Consider the following 20937-nt stretch of genomic DNA (forward strand, 5'->3'; position numbering starts at 1 on the left):
TCCAACTCTTAGTATGTATTCTGTGGTTCTTTGGGGCCTGGGCTTCCAAGGGGAGGTGGGGAGGATAAGAGTAACAAGGAGATGAAAGCAACTCAGTGTCCTGAAAAAGTCATTGTAATTTTGTTTGTGTTTTCCTGGTGGTTTTTTTTTTCTTCTGGGGTTGGACTGGATTCAAGTTGAATAGGAACAGAAAGTCCTCCATAAAAGAACAAGATAGAAACCCCAAAATTGAATATTGCATAATTTTAATGACCAAATTTGTCCCCAAAGAAGAGATGAAAAAAAAAATACATTCTCTTCCCTTCTTTGCAGGGGTGAGAGAATATGGGCATAGACTATTACTGCCATGCTTGTTTGATCTATGTCAACCAAGTATGAGACTATATATCATTTATACATATAGTATGTGCATGCCAATAGATGATTTATTGCTTTAAAAACATTTTATTTCTTTTTTATTCTTTACTATTTTTATTTATATTATTTATGTTTTATTCATTATTATGCTCAATAGGTGTGGAAGAGAAAAATGTATTAAGAAGTGAAGGTGATGTAAAGGCAAATACTTTTAATACACAGAAGAATTTTGTTAGGTATCAAAGGGAAGCTCACTGGAAAATAGTTTGTAGACTCCACTTTATTTCTCTTTTTTAAAAAAAATGGGAAGATTTGCCTTTCTCCCAATCTATATCACCTCTATTATTATCTAAAATCTTGCAAAGACTAGTGACCTCTGTCACTCTGCAATAATAGCCCCAGCTTTTTCATTACCTGATTATGTCCTTCATTGAGATATGATGATTAGAAATCATCAAGCACAGCAAGAGATGGTTCTACCATCTCCTTCCTTATTGTGAATTTCAACTTCATGTTATCCATTCTTGTTCTCTCCTTTCCAGGACAAAGATAATCCTCCTCGATAAAGAAGAAATAAACAGATTAGGAGTTGAGTAATTCTGCCTTCTCTTCCCTAACCGTTATCACCCTCCCCTCTATTTGAAGTGTTCCATATCTTTCTCTGCTTTTTCTTCTTTTCCCAATTTAGTTTTAAAAGTATATTTTTATATTTTAGCTCTTATCTTTTTCTGGACTTCTGTGCTTCTGTCATTATTCTTATTGCCATGCTTTGGTATTCATTCTCACATACCTGATCTTGTTTTCATTTTCTAAATAGCTTGAAATTTTAAGTTTAAAAAAAAAAGAAAAGTGCAGACCGAGTATTTGAAGAACACACAAATGTGAGAAAAAGCAAGTTCAGAAGGAGACAGAGACAAGCAGGAAAGTTTTATTACCATCACGTTAAATTTAATATACATTTTAAAATGCTCTCTGTAATAGAATTTCACAGCTCCATCTACAATTGTCTTTTTCTGTTCTTTTATATGTTAAAATGTTCATTTTATGTCTAAGTTAATATTTTTAAAAAGAAAATTTAAATTAAATAATAAAGAGAAAAATCAATAGAATCCAAGGAAAAACAGACCAACATTGCAATTTTGGTCCTACCATGTTAAATTTAACATTTAAACTTAAAAACAAATTGTAAATAACTAAAGTTTATGATTTCTTATATAATTTTTGGTTATTTTGCATGTTGAAATATTCATGGTTTTAGTGGTTATTGCATTCACAACAAATTTTTTTTTTCAAAATTCAAATGATTTTTTCATGATCACTTCCAATTTAAAGTAACTTTAGAAAATAAATATTGTACCTTTCTAGCTTTGACTCAGTTAAGGATCTCCTTTTTTCAATTGGGAAAACTTTTTTAAAAATCTCTAGTATCTTTTTTTGCCTTTTTGGAGGGCTATTGGGGTTAAGTAACTTGCCCAAGCTTACATGGCTAGTTTTTTTGTGTGAGTGTTAAGTGTCTGATGCCAGAACTGAACTTGGGTCCTCCTGACTCCCGGACCAGCACTTTACTCATTGTGCCACCTAGCCACCCCAAATCTCTAGTATCTATGAATTTTTGTAAATAAAGAAAATCTAAATTTAAAAATTTATTTCCTGGGCACCCAGAAATTCTCTTTACAAAACATTTTCCCCTTTACCTTATCATTTAAATTGTTTCTATTTGAATCTTCAGAACTCTATTTTTTAGAGCTTCTCATTATTCTTGGACAACCTCCACCATGAGTGGCCTTGACTTCTCTGTACCATTCAAATGTACTGACTTCTAATCAGTTGTTATTCTTACAAATAGCCTGGAGAGATATGAACTAGGCATGCAATTAGATGGATCGAAGGGTTAGAACTTGAGTTATCTTTAGTGTTTTCATCTCAATTTGGAAAGAGGTATATGATGAATTGGCCCAAGAATCTGTTTAACCTTCTCCTATTTAATGTTTTTATCCTTGACTTGAGTGAAGGTACAGTTTCTTGCCTATCAGATTTAAGGAAGCACAAAAGTGGGGGTGACAGCTTAGCTAACATATTAGATGATGGAGTCAGGATCCAAAAAAGATCTCAACAAGCCATCAACTCTAATAAGATAATAGTTAATGGGGACTAGATATTCAGAAATACAAGATGGGGAAGAAATGACATAGTAGAAATTTACCTGAAAAAGGTTTAATGATTTTAGTGGGAGTTTTAGTGAATGTCAAGATTGTAATATGGCTGTCAAAAGAGGTAATGTGACATTACACGAAGTGTGGTGTCCAGGACTAGGGAAGCGATAGTCTAGTTACGCTCTGCCCTCAAGACTGATGTCAAGACAAGGTGCCACAGTCATGTGATTATTCTTGCAAATTTAATCTTGACTTAAGGGGAAGAAATCATTAAAATAGAGCTATCCCAAAGTAGAATGGCCTTCCTTTAGAAGTAGGACATTCCCCCTAATGAGACATCTTCAAGGAAAGACTGAATACCTACTTTTCCTGGTACATGGTAAAGGTAAATTCCTATTCAAGTACAGTTTGACTTTCATAATCTCTGATAATCTCTCTGATGCTATGACAGCAAATGGCAGATTCCTGATAATCTGTGAAGCAAGATAAAGTTGTACCTGGTTTTTCCTTGGTGAAATAGTCCAAAAGATCTGGTAATTATATGCCTCCTTAAAATGAAACATTTATTCTATAGCCTGCCCCTATTTTTAGACTCACCATAGATAACATCTATGTTACTTCCTAGAATTATTTTTTTTACACTTTCAGACCTTATCTGGTACAGTTAAGATTCTCAATCTAAGACAACTGGTTATAATTGAGTGTGAGATGCTATAATTCTGTTATCTGGTTGACTTCTATTTGCATAATCTATTTGTTTATAACATAATGGCAAGAATATGTCCTTATTTTAAAAATACCACACTAAAGAATTCTGCATTACCTTCATGAGAATATGCTGTAATGTTTGCTCAGGTCAGGGTTTCTTAAGTTGAAGAATTAACCCAAGACACAGTGATTCCAGCTTAGTTAGCTTTTATTTCTTATTGCCATGAGGAAGATCCCATTCAATGCCAGGTCCAATAACCATAAAGAAACTTCTTTTCAAACTACACAGGATTAAATATTTTTATCCTCTTTCAGGGGAAAAATTCAACCAAGGGTAGTAAACAAGATAAATGAAGGTCTAACAAGCAAGGAGATTAATGGAGGTGTATAATGTAGACAAAGTAATGGAGGTAAAGAATGGAATCACTGAGGCTCAGCAGATGTGTGGGGGAGGGTGTAGGATATTTGGAGAAAAGGGTAAAATATTAACAGATATTGATTACAGCAAGTTTATACATTGTTCTACTTGGAAGCAATCAAGTTTCCCATGGGAAAACATCTGCCTATAGTTCCTTAGATGAGCAAAAGCTAAACTACCCATATCTCTTTGCAATAATTAAAAACTTTAGAAGCAGAACAAGCCAAGAGAAAGCCTGGGATCTGCGATTCCATGCCACATTGTAACGCGAAAGAAATCACATTGATAACTTTTACTGACTTATACTGCTATTTACTGGTTTAAAAAGTACATACAGGGAGTCCCTTACATAATATCACCTTGGGCACTGAGTTCAAATTTGAAGATCAAAAGAATCCCTGTTTGCGGTGGAAACTAGGGAGAACTATTACAGCGTCTAGAGCAGGGGTGGGTAACTTACAGCCTCAAGGCCACATGTGGCCTTCTAGGTCCTTGGATGCGGCCTTTTAACTGAGTCCAAGTTTTATAGAACAAATCCTCTTATTAAAAGGATTTTTTCTGTGAAGTTTGAATTCAAAGGGCCACACTTGAGGATGCAGATGGCCACATGTGGCCTTGAGGCTGCAGGTTCCTCACCCCTGGACTAGAGTAATACCTTAAGGAGAATTGTGAAAGATGTTGCATCTGCCAGCCATCCAATGGAGCAAATACCACACCATCATTTTTTCTCATTATGTTCCAAAACCTGGGCAAAATGGACATATTTATGTTGAAAATAAACAGCCTTAATTAACTGAGTGGCAAAAGAGAACTCTTCCTTAGGTCGAAGTTAAATTTGAAATTCAAATTCAAATGTAAGCACTAATTGTGGGTGTCTTTTCCAAGGAGTTTAGCTTGGAGAGAGAAAGATAAAGTATAATTATCTGGTAGGCATGACAGGATCTACTGAGGATTTTTTTTTAAGGATGAGAGAGGTGTGGATCTGTCTGTAGGCATCAAGGAACAAACAAGTAGATAGAGAGAAACAAAAGACTAGAGAATGAATATGATTGTGGAGGCGATCTGCTGGAGACGATAAGAGTGAATGAGATAAAGGTTACATGTAGAGAGACTGACCTTGGCAAGGGGGAGGAATACTTCATCTAAGAATACTGGGAAGTAGACAACAGTAGGAGATGTGAGAGGGACACAGGTGCAACAGCAGAGAATACTAAACTTGGAATCAGGAAGCTCTGAATTTGAATTGTGCCTCATGTAACTTATTAGCTATGTGACCCTGAGTAAAGTACTTAACCACTGTCCAAGCCAACTTCCTATTCCATAAAACGAAGGGGTTAGACTGGGTGACTTATGTGGTCTCTTTAAGCTCTGATTCTATGGAATACCCATGGACAGCACACGATTAAGGAATACAAGTGACTAGGGGCCCGCACCAGAAGTCTGCATCCAGGGCACATGTACTGAGGGCACACATGGCAGGACCCACCATGGCACATGCTTTCTGATGCTCTCATCTTGTCTCTGCTGGGCATCATATCCCTGCTCCCCCATGTGGGGAGCTTTAGTGTTCCAAACTGCTCTCTGCTCCCATCGGCTGAGTTTGGGGTTTTCAAAGCCTTCTACTGCCTACTGTCCCTATCTACTGAAGCCACATGACTAGGAAGCCTCTCCCTAATAAGATCAAGCCGAGAGCTAATAAGTAGGTGAGATATATGTGTGTGCATGCAGAAATGTGTGCGCGTATCTCCTGAGTCATATGCTGTAGAAAGCAGGCACAAAGGAGAAAAAGAATAGGACCTGAGATAATTAGAGATTCATAGCGGGGTGGCTAGGTGGCACAGTGAATAAACTCACCTGCCCTGGAGTCAGCAGGACCTGAGTTCAGATCCCACCTCAGATACACTTATTAGCCCTGTGACCTTGGGCAAGTCACTTAACCCCAATTGCTTGGCCTTCCTCCTTTCAAAAAACAAACAAAAAAAGAAATTCATAGGAAACAAAGTTGAGGAGAAGAACCTGAAATGTCTGTATGCAAATGCCCAAAGTTAAGGCGACAAACAGGAGGACTTGGGCTTTTCTTTTCTTTGCATTCCTAGTGTTTAGCACAGTGTCTGGAACAAAGTTGCCTTCAATAAATGCTTCTTGACTGGCTGACTGACTCACTCACCGATTTCTATATCATTCTTCTTTACCAGGCTTGTGATCAGTTTCCTAAATTCCTTATCTATTTCATCTTGCTGTACAGGTGATCTAGAGTAAAAATATAGATCTTTTTTCAACTTACTTCAATTCAGCAGTTCTTAATACCTATATATACGAAGGTGTTAGAGACACAAAGGCATAAATGAGTGCTTGTTGACATAGAGTAACTGAAAAGGCTCCATCACATAAAAGCAAATTAGACTTCATGGGTATCACTGAGACTTGGTGGGAAGAAACCCATGACCATACCATGTCACTATGTGGGTATACAGTGGTCGAAAGGAAATTAATAAGGAAAGTAAGTAGTGTAGATTAAGGAGGAGTACTCATGTAGGAAAATCCAAGAACCAGAGATGACAAGCAGGAGTATTTGGTTAAAGGGGGAAATAAGAAGTGATTTTTGCAGACCACAGAGGCAGAAAGACAAAATAGATTAGGAATTTGAGAAACAGATCACCATCCTTGTGAAGGATTGAGTCACTGAGTCAGTCAATAAGCATTTAAAGGTTCCTATGGACCAGGCACTGTGCTAAGTGCTGGGGATAAGAAAAAAAAAAGCATAAATAGTCTCTGCTATCAAGGAGCTCACATCAGCATGTGAATGACTATGTATGTGCAAGATAAATGCAGTGCAAATGGGAGGGAATCTTAGAAGGTGCTAGGAGTGTGGGGGGCTAGGAAAGACTTCATGGCAAAAGGGGGATTCGAGCTAAATCTTGAAGGAAGCCAGGGAAGCCAAAGAAGTAAAGAGGTAGAACATTGCCATTATGGGCAACAGGGCTGAGATGGAGCTGGGAAATTGGAGTTTCCTATATGAAGAACAAGGAAGCCCATATAGCCAGGTTGTAAAGTGTGTGGAGAGAACAAAGTGCAAGATGATTGGAAAAGTAGCAAGACTCACAAAGCTCTTTGAATGACTGAGAACTTGATATTAGATCCTGAAGTTATTAGTTATTATTAGGGGGTCACTGGAGTTTTTTGAATAGAATGATGACATGATCAGACATGCACTTAAGGAAAATAACTTTGTCAGCTGAAAGGGGAATGGATTGAAATGAGGAAAGACTTGAAAAAAGGAGGCCAATTAATAGGCTCCTAAAGTAATCTAGACAAGAGATGATTAAGACGTGTAAATGTAGGGCGACTAGGTGGCACAGTGAATAGAGCACCGGCCCTGAAGTCAGGAGGACGTGAGTTAAAATTTGGCTTCAGACACTTAACACAAAAACTAGCCATGTGACCTTGGGCAAGTCACTTAACCCCAACTGTCCTACATTCCCCCTCCAAAAAGCAAAAAAAAAAAAAAAAAGACATGTAAAAGTGTGGTGAGTGGAGAAGAGGCATATGGGAGAATCTGGGAAGGGGAAAATGACAGACTTTTACAACAAAGCAGACATAAGGGATAAGTCTGAGTGAGAAGTTGCAGATGACAACCAGTTTGTGAGTCCAGCTGACTGGGAGAATGATAGTTCCCTCTACAATCATAAGAAAGTTGAGAAGAAGGTGGAGTTTGGGTAAAGAAGAAGAGTTCTGTTTTAGACATGTTGAATTTCAGATGCTTATGGGAAATCTAATTCAATATATATATATATAAGGTAATTGGTGCCACTGTAGTACAGTAACTGCACGAGACATTAGAGCTGTACACACACACACATTTATATATATATATATGTCATAAATATGCATATATAAGTATATACATATTTGTATATATACATACATTTATACATACATATACACAGGAGGAGAGGGTGATCAACTATATAAAAGGCAGCAGAGTTATCATGAGAGATGAGGATTAAGAGAAAGCCCCTGGGGATGGAGGATAGAGATAAGATGGTAAAAATAAAAAAAAATTTAAAAAAGAGAGTCATTAAGGCATATTTTTTTGATGTAGAGAAAAGAACAAAGGGAAGGCTAGATTGAAGAACAGTCAAACAAGACATTTTTGAAAGTTACAGGTTGAAGTCTATTTTAAAAGAAAAACCAACTGTACATAATAGAAATCTGTAGTTTTGTATTTTGTGTAAATGTCCATTGTTGTTAAGTTCAGAATAAAAACAATTTTTTAAAAAAAGAATAAAATTCTGAAGACACAACGAGAAATAGTTCTATAGAAAAAGAAAAATGAGATTTGTGTAAATAGACCTATATGGTTACACAGGAAACTTGCTAACCAATTTAGATATAAAAAGGAAATTATATAGAAGATGGATGTAAGGGCAGGAACTAAAGGTGAATTTATGTCATGGTTCTATAAAAATGATGTCAGGAATGCCAAGGGGCAGAATGAGCCACGGGAAACTAAGGATGAAACAAGGACCATTTCCTTGTATTAGAAGAAAAGAAGGGTCAAAGAAGGGATTGAATCTTTTCTTGGGAGCAGATGGGATAATAATAATTGGCCACAGGGAGAAGGTAAAGCTGTTCAATGTCTATTTTGTTTTTATTTTCTCAGAAAAGGAGAATATATTTGCACTGAATCAGTAGAACAAAAATGAGTGACAAAAAATTGACCCAAATGAATGACATTCTCACAAAAGAATTAATGGATGTGATCGATGAGCCACTGTCAGCAATGTTTGAAAGATCATGGAAAACAGGAGTAGTACTACGCAATGGTGAAGGTCAATGTCCCAATTTTTTAAAAAAGGGAGAGAATAGAGTGACCTAGACTGGGATTCCTGGGGAAATTCTAGAACATGTCATTAAAAGAATGGTAAACATCCTTAAAGGGAAGTGATGATCGCCAAGAGCAAGAGCCAGCATAGATTCATTAAGAATAAATCATGTCTGGATAATTTCACTTCTTTCTTTGGAAGGATTACTATATTTGTCTATGAGGTAAATTCTGTAGATATAATTTATCTATATTTGAACAAATCTTTTGATAAAGTATCTCATATTATTCATGCAGATAGCCATCCCCAATATATAGTCAAAGGATATGAATGGGTAGTTTTTAAAGGAAAAAACAATAGAAGCTATCAATGATCATACTAAAATATGCTAAATCACTGATAATTAAAGAAATATAAATTAAGGTAATTTTGAGGCTCCACTTCATATCTATCAGGCTGAAAAATACAACAAAGAAGAAAAATGACAAATGTTATAGGGACTATGGGAAAGCAGGTTCACTAGTACATTGTTGGTGAAGTTGTAAATCGTTTTAGTCATTCTGGAGAGCATTTTAGAACTATGACTAAAAATTTACCAAACTATGCATATCTTTTAACCCACTTATGTTACTGCCAGACCAATATACTAAAGAAATCAAAGAAAGAAGAAGGAAAAGCTTCCAAAAAATATCTACAGCATCTCTTTTCATGGTAGTTAAAAACTGGACAAAAAATTTTTTAACAGAAACTGAGGAGTATAGAGGAATGGCTAAGCAAATTGGGGCATATGGATGCAATGGAATATTCTTGTTTCATAAAAAATAATGAAACGGACCATTCCAGAGAAAAAGGAGATTTTCATGAACTGAGGCAGAGTGAAGTAAGCTGAACTGGGAGAAGGTGGAGTGGGAAGGACAGGTTAATTTTTTAAATTCTTGTCATTTGAAAAAGTAAAAATAATAAACCATTAAGACCAAACAAGGTATCCAAATATTATTCTTGTAGAGAAAATGATTAGGCAAATAATACAATGAAATGGTTTCAGAACTGGTTTGAATGGCTAGACTAAAAAAAATTGTTTTTAATTGCTCAATATCAACATAGTGAGAGGTCTCCAGTGAAATTCCACTGGGATCTGTGCTTGGCCTGGTACTGCTTAATAGTTTTGTTAACCACTTAGATAATGGTATAGACAGGATATCCATCAAATTTATGGATGGTGCAACACTGGACGACAGGCAGAATTTTTAAAAAAATGATCATAATAGGCTAGACCATTCAGCTGAATTGAATAAACTGAAATTCAACAAGTCTTATATTTGGGTATGGAAAGTCACTTTCGCAAGTACCAGAAGGGAAGGCATGGGTCGCAGTTCTGAAAAAGATCTGGAGGTCTGAGTGGAATGTAAGCTCAATAAGAGTCAGCAATGAAGCATGGCACTCCAAAAAAAAAACCTAATGTGGTATTTTTGTTGTTATTGTTCAGTCATATCTGACTCTTTATGAACACTTACATTTTAGGGTTTTTTTCTTTGTATTTTTGGTTTGTTTTTCAAAGATACTGGAATGGTTTGCCATTTCCTTCTCCAATGGATTAAGGCAAACAGAGGTTAAGTGACTTGCCCATGATCACACACCTAGCGAATGTCTGAGGCCAGATTTAAACTTAGGTCTTCCTGACTCTAAGCCCAGAGCTGTATCCACTGAACCACCCAGCTGTCTCCAATGTGGTCTTGGGTTATATTAAATTTGGACTAATTTCCAAGAATATAGGGGGGTGATAATTTCACTTTACTCTGTTCTCATCAGATCTCATCTGAAGTATTGTATTCACCAGAATGAAGTTAAGCCCAGGGAATATCATTGTTTTCCCCCTGTCTTGCCACATTCCTCCATTTATTACATAACCTACAAAATATTGTGTATATCTGAGTAAATGGTCCTTAATCTTATGATAATGATAATGCACAAACTTGTAGCACATATGGGGAAGTGGTGTGTAGGCAAACGTTTCGACCAAAATGGTTGGTAAGGTGGCACCATCTCCTCCTGGTACAGATACTTCTATCGCAGAAAAAAATGAGAGATTTGTCCTTGATTTGTTAAAACAATTTGGGGTCTTATTTGTCTTTCTTTCTTTTAATTAGTACTGCTGCAACTTTGTCTAACATTGACCTTGTGGTCAACTAAAATCTCCAGATCTTTTCCACATAAAGTGTTACCAGGTCAGGTCTCCTCCTGTACTTATGGAAGCGATTAAAAAAAAACTAATGTAAATGCAAGAGTTTGTATTTATACCTTTTAGATTGCATTTCATCATTCTCAACCCAGTCTGAAAGTCACATGAGATACTTTCAAATCCTAACTCAATAAAATATCTAGTATATTAGCCATCACTCCTAGCTTGGTGTCATTAGAAATTTTGCTGAGAATGCTTTTGGCATCTAATTTATGATGTTATCCATGTTGACTAAAAGAAATCATTGTTCTGCTGCTGACTGGTAGGCCTAACAACTTCCACAGGGAGGGGAGCTGTCTTACAGCATACAATATATAGGATTCCTTAATTTGGCCCAGGCATGTCCCAGACAGGCAGAATGAAAGAATTTTCAAGTTGGCATAAACCTGGGAGATGGCTACTGTAGGTCTTTCACTTGACATATGAACAAACTGATGCTTAAAGACATGGGGGGATTTGCCCCAGGTTAGCCAGCTGCTTCCTGACAGACTTGGATTAGAACCCAAGAGTCCTAATTCCCAGTCTGGTGCCTTCCTAGCAGACCACATCTGCCTCCCATCAAATCCCCGCTGACCGAACTAGACTTCTAGACTTGGTCCTTTTTTAGCCCAAAGCTCCTTTTGGCAGGGAAGGGAATTAACAGGACCATCAGAAAGCTAAAGAATCCATTTTCAAGAGGAACAGAGGAAGAAATCTCAGGAAGGAGAATGGACAGTGGAATCTGCTGCTCTTCTTTCCTGATTTTAAAGAGAACAGCTTGAGCTGTGATTAAGATGAGTATATTTAATCACTCAATTGCCAGGCAAGGCTAGGACCTAGTCATGGCAGTGAAGAGAAGCAGAGACCGATGGTGAAAGAGCTGGCCTCCCAAGGTTCGTGCTGCAAGTAATCTTTTGTCTCCAAAAGCTCATTGAAAAGCCAGAGGTTGGATGCTGTGGTGAAAAGGCATCCCACCCCTCCTTGGATTAGGAGTGACGAGATCTGACTTATGCCGTGCTGTATAACTCAGGGCTATTCACTTCCCCTTTCTGGGTCTCATTCTTCTCATCTGTAAAATGACTGAGGGGAGGGGAGTGATGGAAAAATAAAATAAAAGTAAAATTAAACCCTATGTGACCAAGTCTATCCCCAAAGAAGACATAAGAAAATGCACCTCCCTTCATTCTCTGTAGAGATACAAGGCTGCAGGAGTGAAAACTGCATACACAGTCAGGTTCGATGGGTGTTGGTTGTTTTCACTAAACTGCATTTTTTTCTTCCCTTTCTTTTGCATTCTTTGTTATGTGGGATGACCCAGCAGGTAGGGCAGGGTGAGAGAAAGATTCAGAAATTAAGATGACATTAAAATAAAAATGTATCAGTGAAATATTTTTAAAGATGGGTTTGAACTGGATGTTTTCCAACACACTTTTCTGTTCAAAGATCAAACCAGGGTGCTCTTGACCCAGATACTTTAGGAATCTATGAGTCCCTCTGTATACTTTAAAGAGCTTTGCAAAAATGAAAGTGTCATATGGATCCTGGCCTTGATGATTTGGGTAGCTAATGCCCTAATCCCTGCCCTCCCCACCACCAGTGCTGATTGTGACCCTTCTAGGCCTAAGTAAACAGTCTTCTTGGGTTGCTGTGACTGAAAAAAATACATCATCTGATAAAAACCTGCTTGTTAGGATCTCCTCAAAGGGAACCAGACTGGGGGTGGACACAGTATCTATCACTGAATGGATCCATTCAGTCTTTCCAGCTTGGCAGAAACTGCCACAACTTGCCCCTCCCTAGCATCACCTTTAAGTGTCCAGCATCACCTTCAAGTCATGAAGAAACATTAAAATATGGTTTGATCAAGACTTTATCTTGAGCCTAAAATTCACATCCCCCTGGGGTGGGGAACCTACAGACTCGAAGCCACATGTGGCCTTCTAGGTCCTTAGGTACAGCCTTTTGACTGAGTCCAAGTTTTACAGAACCAATCCTTTAATTAAGTTTGGGTTCAGTCAAAGGGCCACACTTGAGGACCTAGAGGGCCACATGTGGTCTCTAGGCTACAGGTTCCCCATCCCTCCCCTAGATGAGTAATATTTAATGGAGAAAATAGCTATAATTTTATCCTAGTACCCTCTCTCTTACTCAGAAGAGCAGAGTGAACAAGCCTCTGGCTCCAGTCCCTTGCCATCTTGCCTTTCAAGAGCCAAAGTCTCCCCTGGAGAAGGAGGGAGTGGAGCAAGAGCCCAGGTCACTCACCTGCCTCCTTATTCAGTATTTTCCCATTATGCTACCATGAAGTCATTTGATAATGACCTGGAGAGTGTGGGAGTCTAGAGTCATGTCTAGTTCTCCAGACAAAGCTCTTTGAGATGTCAGGTGGAAAGGTCATTTGGGCTGCCATCCTGCCCCACATGTTATAGACTGACAGTGTTGATTTGCATGTGATAAGTACATTTAGGCAGCTTTGGTGGTGAAAAGGGTTGAGTTCTGGAGAAGAAGAATGGGTATAGAGGCTACTTTCCCTGTCCTCTGGGAGTTATTCGGGGCGATGGGGAAAAGAGAGCTAAAATTAGACCTTATTCCACCAGGGATTCACAAGGCAAAAGAGATAGCAGAGAGACTCAAGACATGAAGATATGTGCAAACAAGGGCAGTAATGCCCAAGGACTAGAAGTCTCTACCCAGGAATCCAGTGAATGAGATTCCCAGAGAGACAGGTTCTCCTCACTCATCTCTGTCCTATGTATCTATAGTGCTTAGCAGGAGTTTTGGGCCATCCTCATCCTCTTTCCTAGAAAGAGATCTTGACTCACATCTTTATTCATTTCTCTTTGGGACTGACATCATCACTTATTTTCTCTCCCCTAACTTTATTCTCAATGACTTTGTGTATCACAAAATGCAGAAATGAGTATTCTCCTGGGGAAAATACTAACTTCAGAATAAAGGACCATGATTTCTGTCTGTCCTGTGTAGAATGGAGGGTGGTCTACACTGCAGTTGGTGGTGAATTTCATAGAAATTTGAAAATTTGGAAGGGCCCTCAAATGTTACCTGGGATCACAGCTTCATTCTTGGGTACCACAATGAGACTATGATCCCAAAGGACCCAGACTTGGTCTTTAGTGTCCTGAATTTTCCCTTTGTAAGGGCTTTTGAGGACTATAAGAAAGACATAAAATGAAAATCCAGTTCATCTAGAAAGGCTTGACTTCTTGGACTAATGTCCAAGAAATCGACCAACTTAAAGCTAGGCATTTGGGGAAGGATGGGTTGAGATGTACAGAACTAAGACTGGGTCAACATGTCTCCATTTCCTAGACCTATTTCCACACTCTGTACTTTCCACTTTCCTCAAGCACCAGGCAAAGAAAATTGTACTGTCCTGCTTTTCCTCCCGAAGCAGCAGAAGAATCAGGCTAGGAGTAGGAGGAGATTCAAGAATCTGTGAGATGTGCAGGAGTGGTGCTGATACCCTGGAACGCTGTCCGTCTGAGAAATGCAAATGGAAAAGGAAGTCCTAAGAAACTCTATGCCCAAAACACATGAAGGATGAGGCTAAAACTGGAACCAAAGGTGAAAACATTGGGGAATCCCCAAGCAGATCCGAATCTATGGACTGAGAAGATGGCATGATGAAAGTGGCATGATGCATGGAGTGCTAGACTTGAGGCCAGGTTAAAATCCTGTCCCATTCCCTATGAAATAGTCATGTGTCTCTGTGGAAGTCAGTAGATGCTCTGGCTCTCAGATTCCACATCTGTAAAATGGGAATATTGGTTACAATGACCTGGTCCCTTCCAGCTCTAAATCTCAACCTAAGACCTTATGATTTCCTCTACCCTGGGTTAGGTTCTAGGAGGAGAAAAGGGATCACAGTTCTTCATCTCTGACTGGGCCTATATTCTCCTAGACATTTCCCCTACAAATTTTCCAAGGAAAACTGTCTCAGAACCCCCCTTTCTACTATTCCCATTTGAGCAGTTGAAATAAGGGAAGAAAAGAGACCTGATGTAGGCATAGACAGTTCCCATCTGCTCTACCTTCCCCATTTAATCCTGTTGCTGAGACCTTAATAAAACCACTTGGATTTCTCACTCAGAACTCCTCCATACTCTGGCAGGGAGAAGTGAATTTTCCTGAAGCTTCTTAGAGCACAGCCCAGTTCCTCCAGCAAGGTCCTCAAGTCCACCCCACCTACCCACCAGTAGTAGAACATACCTCCAGAATACATTGTATCCAGAGAAGGGTTACCCAGACAGATCTTTGAGGTACACTCACAGTTTATGGATGGAGATACAACAAAGAAGACTGAGAAGAAGCAGAGAACCAAGAGTGAATAGTGTCATGAAAAATTCAGAAAGGGGAGAGTATTAAGGACAAGAAGGTGAGCAACACTATCCAATAATTCAGAAAGTTCAAGAAGAATGGCAAAAGATCATGAGATTCAAGAATTCAGAGATCACTGGCAGCTTTGTAGGGAATGATGAAGTTGGAAACCAGATTCAGGAGAGTTTAGGACAGAGTGAGGAGAAAGGAAATGAGAAGGGGAGGAGAGATATACACTAATAGTTATCAAAGATGGTGGGATCTAATAGGAGTGTTGGGTTTTTTAAGGAAAAAGTGAGAAGAGAGGGGGAGAGAGAGGGGGGGGTAGAGAGAGAGGAAGGGAGCGAGGGGGGTGGGTCAGAAGAAGGGTGGAAGGGAGGGAAGGAGGAAGGGAGGGAGGGAGTGAAGGAGGGAGGGAGGGAGGAAGAGGAATTAAAGTCAAGAGAAAGTTTGTCAATTGTGGAGCATGCGTTGTAGGAGGCATGATCGAAGAAGGTACATCGGGAATGGGCCATTCATAGACTAGGGTTGAAGGAAATAAAAATGAGGAATGGGCAGTAGTAGTAATGTCCTTCAGCATAAGTTCAGAAGACAAAAAATAGAAGTTTGGAAAACCATGAAATCTGTCCATTGAGAACATTAGTAACTGGAGAGAGTAGCTTCAATTAAATGATATGGTCAAAAACCTGAGTGCAAAGAGTTGAGTGAATGAGAGAAAAGGAAGAGATGTGATACGTATTAATAGCTTTTTTCTAGGAGTTTGTCTAAGAAACCGAGGGGATCTCTAGTAGTAGGTAGCAAAGATGTTTTTGAAGAATTATAAGTGGTTTTTGCATGAAGCTTAGATTTCTTCTTTTAGATATCTATATTTTGAAAGATTTTCAATCAACATAGTTTGAAGAGGAGGAATGTTCAGAATAGTGACATCTGTTTAAAATGTTGTTCTTAAATTTTTATGGATCAATATTAGGAGTTGGGATTGTGAGTAATGCTTTGGTCCATTATGATGCTCCAGCTCCATTAAGGTTCATTTATTGATTTGCTGAAGAGATTTTAAGGTTTGTATTTATAATAAGGACATTTCTTGTCTCTTTGTTTAAAAATATTGTTGCAATTATGGTTTGCAATTCTGACCCCGTCATCATGTTTTTCTACTGTTACACCTAATTCACAGGTCTCCAACAGTAACTACACATACTTCTACCATATCTTTAAGAGTTCATTGGAACACTTTGGAAATGTCAGCTTGATCAACAGTTTGGAGAATTTGGGGCAGTTAGATGGCAAGTGATTACAGTACCAAGCCTGAAGTCAAGAACATTCATCTTCCTGACTTCAAATCCAACTTTATTCACCTACTATCAGTGTGGCACTGGGCAAGTCACTTAATCCTGTTTGCCTCGGTTCCCTCATCTCTCCTTTTCTCTGTCTCTGTGTCTCCGTGTCTCTCTCCCTCCTTCCATTTTTTGGCACTCACTGAGACCTGGCTCTGTCCAGAAGACTGGATAACCATTTGTCAGGGATGTTACAGTGGAGATTCTTTTGGTATATGGATTAAATAACCACTGAGGACTTTCCAACTCTCTCACTATGATTATGAGAACTCCATAATTTTACAAATGGAAGGTACTAGCATCTCTCTGAAGGTTTAAGGTTTGAATCTGACCTATGTCTAAATAGACAAATCTCTCTCTTCATCCTTTTCCCTTCCTCCCTCTCTGTCCCTCTGTTCTTTCCTCTCCCTCCTTCTCCAATCTCTCTCTCTCTCTCTCTCTCTCTCTCTCCTACTTTTTCTTTCCCAGTTCACCCCTCCCATTCTATGCAGTCCTGTTTACCCATGTAGCTATGAATGAGAATCACTGAAGGCTCTTGTCACAGTCCCCTGTCCCTTATGTCTCCTTGCTTTAAGCTCCCTTCTTTAAGATTATTTCAATTTTGTCTTTCTCTCCAGCAATTAGAACACAGTAGGTAGCTAATAAATGCTTGTTTCCCTTGAAACAGTCTACATCTCAGTCCCTCTTCACTGCAATATGGGAGCTTTATGGTAAGATAATGACCCTCTGTGTTGACTCTTCCATGACTATGGCAGGCTGAAAGGGGAGAAAATGTATTTCAACCTACAAGAGAGTTTTTGCCTGGAGAGAGATGGGCCTGAGGATCATTTGGAATGTTGGATTCTATGGTACATGCATATAATTAGTGCTTCTTGATTTTTACTAATCCAATTAAGTGTCTGTTTAACTGTGTACTTGAGGGCAAAGGAAATGTTAACCACCTGGATCCCTGGACCCACCAGTTTGAGATGCAAAGGATGGAGATATGTCATAATGATTGAAAAGTGATGATTGACTGGTCATTCCTAGACAGAGCCCAAGAGGTAAGAGTAGGGCAGAGTGTTCTGCAGTTGACAGCCTGCCTGTAATATGTATCCCTTTTTCAATTTGGACAGGTAGGTGGAATTGTGGATAGAGTGCTGGGCCTGGAGTCAGGAAGACCTGAATTAAAATCTAGCCTCAAACACTCACTAGCTATGTGACCTAGGGCAACTCACTTAACCTCAGTTTGCCTTAACTCATCGGGGAAGGAAACAGAAAACCCAAGTGTCTTTGCCAAGAAAACCCCAAAGAGATTCATGAAGAGTCAGATACAACTGAACAACCACAATATTTATAACAGCAAAATGATTTTGTACAAAGAATCTCTTATGTATCTCTTATACACCTACCCATCCATTCATTCATACACATGGCTTCACAGAGATGGCAGATGGTGAATATGAGTTCTCGCATCCATGCAAGAAAATGCACTGAAATCTACCCAAACAGGCTCTTTGCTCAGGGCTAATAATCATTCTGATTATACCAAATAGACAGAAATGCAGATGTGAGCCAGGTGCCTCACCAAAACCTTGGTCATCAGACTCTGCCCAATCTTTCATCATCTGTTGAATCCTGTTTCAAAATACTCATAACTCAGGGAGGCAGAGAAGTGCTCAGGTGGGGGGGGGGGGAATTTGGATGTGACAGGTCTGGATTATCATCCTAGCTTTTTCACAACAAACTCTGTGAGCTGAAGAGATACACAACATCCCTGTGTCTTCATCTCCAAAATGAGAGGTCCTTCCCAGTTCTCTTTTCAATGACACTGAACAGACATTATCCCACCTATTTCCTATGAGCCACTACCAACATTTATTCAGCCTTAGGATGATAGAACCTGGATTGAGAGCTGGAAGAAACCTCAGAGGCTATCTAGTCCAATCCTCTCATTTTACAGGTGAGGAGACTGAGGCCTGGGGAGGTTGAATGACTTGGTCACAATCACACAGAGACACAGTTAGAATTTGAATCCAAGTTGTCTGAATCTCGTTCAGTGTCCTTGTCAATTATACTCTGCAACCTGGTCAGGATATGCATACAATCTTGTGTGTGTGTGTGGGGGGGAGTGTCCATTAAATACACATTTTATATGTAACATAACTGTAAAATATATCACAAACTCGTATAAAATGATGTATTAAATGTGCAAATATGAATTATATACATATTTATTTGGGTTATTTTGTGCTTGAATATATGTAAACCTATCTTCTTCTAATAACTCTAACATTCTGATCAAATCATTGAGTTCCTATCCAGAGACCAGTGGAGACAGCATTTTAAATATTTTTTTCTAGAAAATTCTTCATAATCCTGGGTGCTAATGCTTTAGGTCTGAGACACAGCCATCAAACTTCAGCACCAGGGACAGGTCTGATCTGGAAAACATCCTCCTCAGAGCAATTTCAGAAGACTAACATTCCCAAGTGCCACATTACCAAGGCCCTCATGTCCGCTGTCAGCCTTCACCCCTGTCACTAGAAACTGTTCTGCTAGGTGACTGCTCCCGTGGGGAATGTGAGAGAAATTGACTAGATAGGGAGTTCACAAGCTAAGATACTAAAAGCCTCAGTCACCCAGGACATGTATATCAGAGACAACAATAGTTGGTATATAGGCCAATTTAACTCACTTCTATTAAATGTTAAACCCTTAGAATGCAGGAACACATACTCGTTCGATTTCATATCTCCCAACACAGGCACAAGATTAATATATACTAAAATGTTTATGGAGGATGTGGTCTACTGGGCAAGCAGGGCATGCTTTTGTTGAACTAAGGATACTCAGTTCAGGCTAGCATTAAATAGAAATTGATATTATCTTTTCCCACATCTTTTGTCAGCGTGATGGGTTTCTGCTTCTTCACTGAACTAGAGATGAACCAGCCAGGATAGGCAGCTGACTCAAAGGTAGAAGTGTTGCTAGCTGCATTTTGGTAAAATACAAAAGGCTTCTCTGCTTTCTGGTTATGATATAATTCCATTATGCCCCTCTCCTGAAAAGCAATATGAAAAAGCCTATGAGATAGGGTTATAGAATTTCAGAATTTGGAAATGGGAAGGGATCTAAATGGCCATCGAGTCGAACCCATACACAAAAGGTATCCCTAATACAATATATGTCTCAATGGTCATCCAACCTCTACTTGAAAACCTCCAAGGACTGAGAATCCATCTGCTCTTGAGGCTATCCATCTAACCTGGAGACAACTCTAATCATTAGGAAGAATATGCTTATGTGAAGCCCAAAGCTGACTACAAATTCTATTGGTTGATCCCAGTTCTACCCACAGAGGCCAAATGAAGTGCCAAGTCCTCATTTCCTTCTCCCTCCCACACCCCAAAATCTTTTCTTATCCAGGCTGAGTGTGCTGGTTCTGTCAATACATCCTCAAATGACAAGGAATCAAGACTCCACCATCTTGGTTGCCATCCTCTGAACCCTCTCCATTTTATCAATGTCCTTTTTAAACTGCGGTGCCCAAAATTGAACACAATACTCCAGATGAAGTAGGAGGGGAGCAAAATACAATCAGACACTCATCCAGCTCTTCTTGGAAAAATCATCCCTTTTAACATAGCCAAAAGTTTGGTAGAGGGTTTTTTTTTTACTGCTTTTTCCACTGAGAATTTTAATCAAATTAACCCAACTACTGGCAGCTAAATGATGCTGAACTTAGATAAAGAAGACCTGTATTCCAATCCTGCCTCAGATACTTATTAGCTAGAGAACACCAGACAAATTCCTTAACCTCTAGATGCCTAAATTTCCACATCTGTGAAGTGGAGATAATAATAGCACCTACCTCACAGGGTTGTTGTCAGGATCAAGGGAGACAACATCCATAAAGTTCTTTGCAAACTTTAAAGTGTCAGGTAAATGCTAGCTATCATAAGTGATTGCTATTGCCTCTAAAAGGGCATGCTAGTTGACTATCCTATTGTTGAACTCATCCCTCTGACTTCCCAGACCATAGTTCCTTTTGCTGGCTTGTACACTTTTATGTATGGCATCTTCTTCATTAGATTGTTAGTTCCTTAAAGTCAGGAATTTTCTAATTATATTCTCAGTGCTTAGAACAGTGTTTGACTCATAGCAAATACTCAATTAATGTTTTTCAACCATTCAATTCTGAGCACCACATTTCAATAAGAATTTTAAAACTGGAGAGTATCCAGAGAATGGAGACAAGGATGATGAAAGATGTTAAGATCATGCCACAGAAAAATAAGATGAAGAAACTGGTGGTATTTAGCTTGAAGAAAAATCTCTATATGGAGGACATGATATCTTTTGTCAAGAGTCAGATTTTCTTTCATGCAGAAGGATTTAAATATTCTCTGCTTGCTCCCACAGGGCAGAACTAGGACAAAAGGGTGAACATCGCAGCAAAGATTCAGCATTAATATAAGGCAAACAAATCTAATGATTAAAGCTATCCAAAGTGTAATCAGCTTCCTCAAAAGACAATGACAGGAATAAAGGCAGAAAAGAAAAAAGGAAGGAAGGAAGGAAGGAAGGAAGGAAGGAAGGAAGGAAG

At 38.9% G+C, this 20937-nt stretch overlaps 2 protein-coding genes across 2 annotated transcripts in view; one reads left to right on the forward strand and one right to left on the reverse strand.

Moving 5' to 3' along the window:
• Positions 1 to 20937, forward strand: part of IL1A (interleukin 1 alpha) — a 379947-nt gene that overhangs the window by 49889 nt on the left and 309121 nt on the right. The window lies entirely within an intron of this gene.
• Positions 18531 to 20937, reverse strand: part of LOC138160755 (interleukin-36 alpha-like) — a 6230-nt gene continuing 3823 nt past the window's right edge. The window contains exon 4 of the mRNA XM_069087490.1: positions 18531 to 19392. Within this exon, the coding sequence (XP_068943591.1) occupies positions 19186 to 19392 (207 nt within the window). The 3' untranslated portion in view covers positions 18531 to 19185. The remainder of the gene's footprint in view (positions 19393 to 20937) is intronic.

This window comes from Petaurus breviceps, unplaced genomic scaffold (genome assembly GCF_028583685.1).
Source record: "Petaurus breviceps papuanus isolate PSGF00001 unplaced genomic scaffold, PetGlider_PUasm1.0 182, whole genome shotgun sequence".
In the NCBI taxonomy this organism is placed as follows: Eukaryota; Metazoa; Chordata; class Mammalia; order Diprotodontia; family Petauridae; genus Petaurus; species Petaurus breviceps.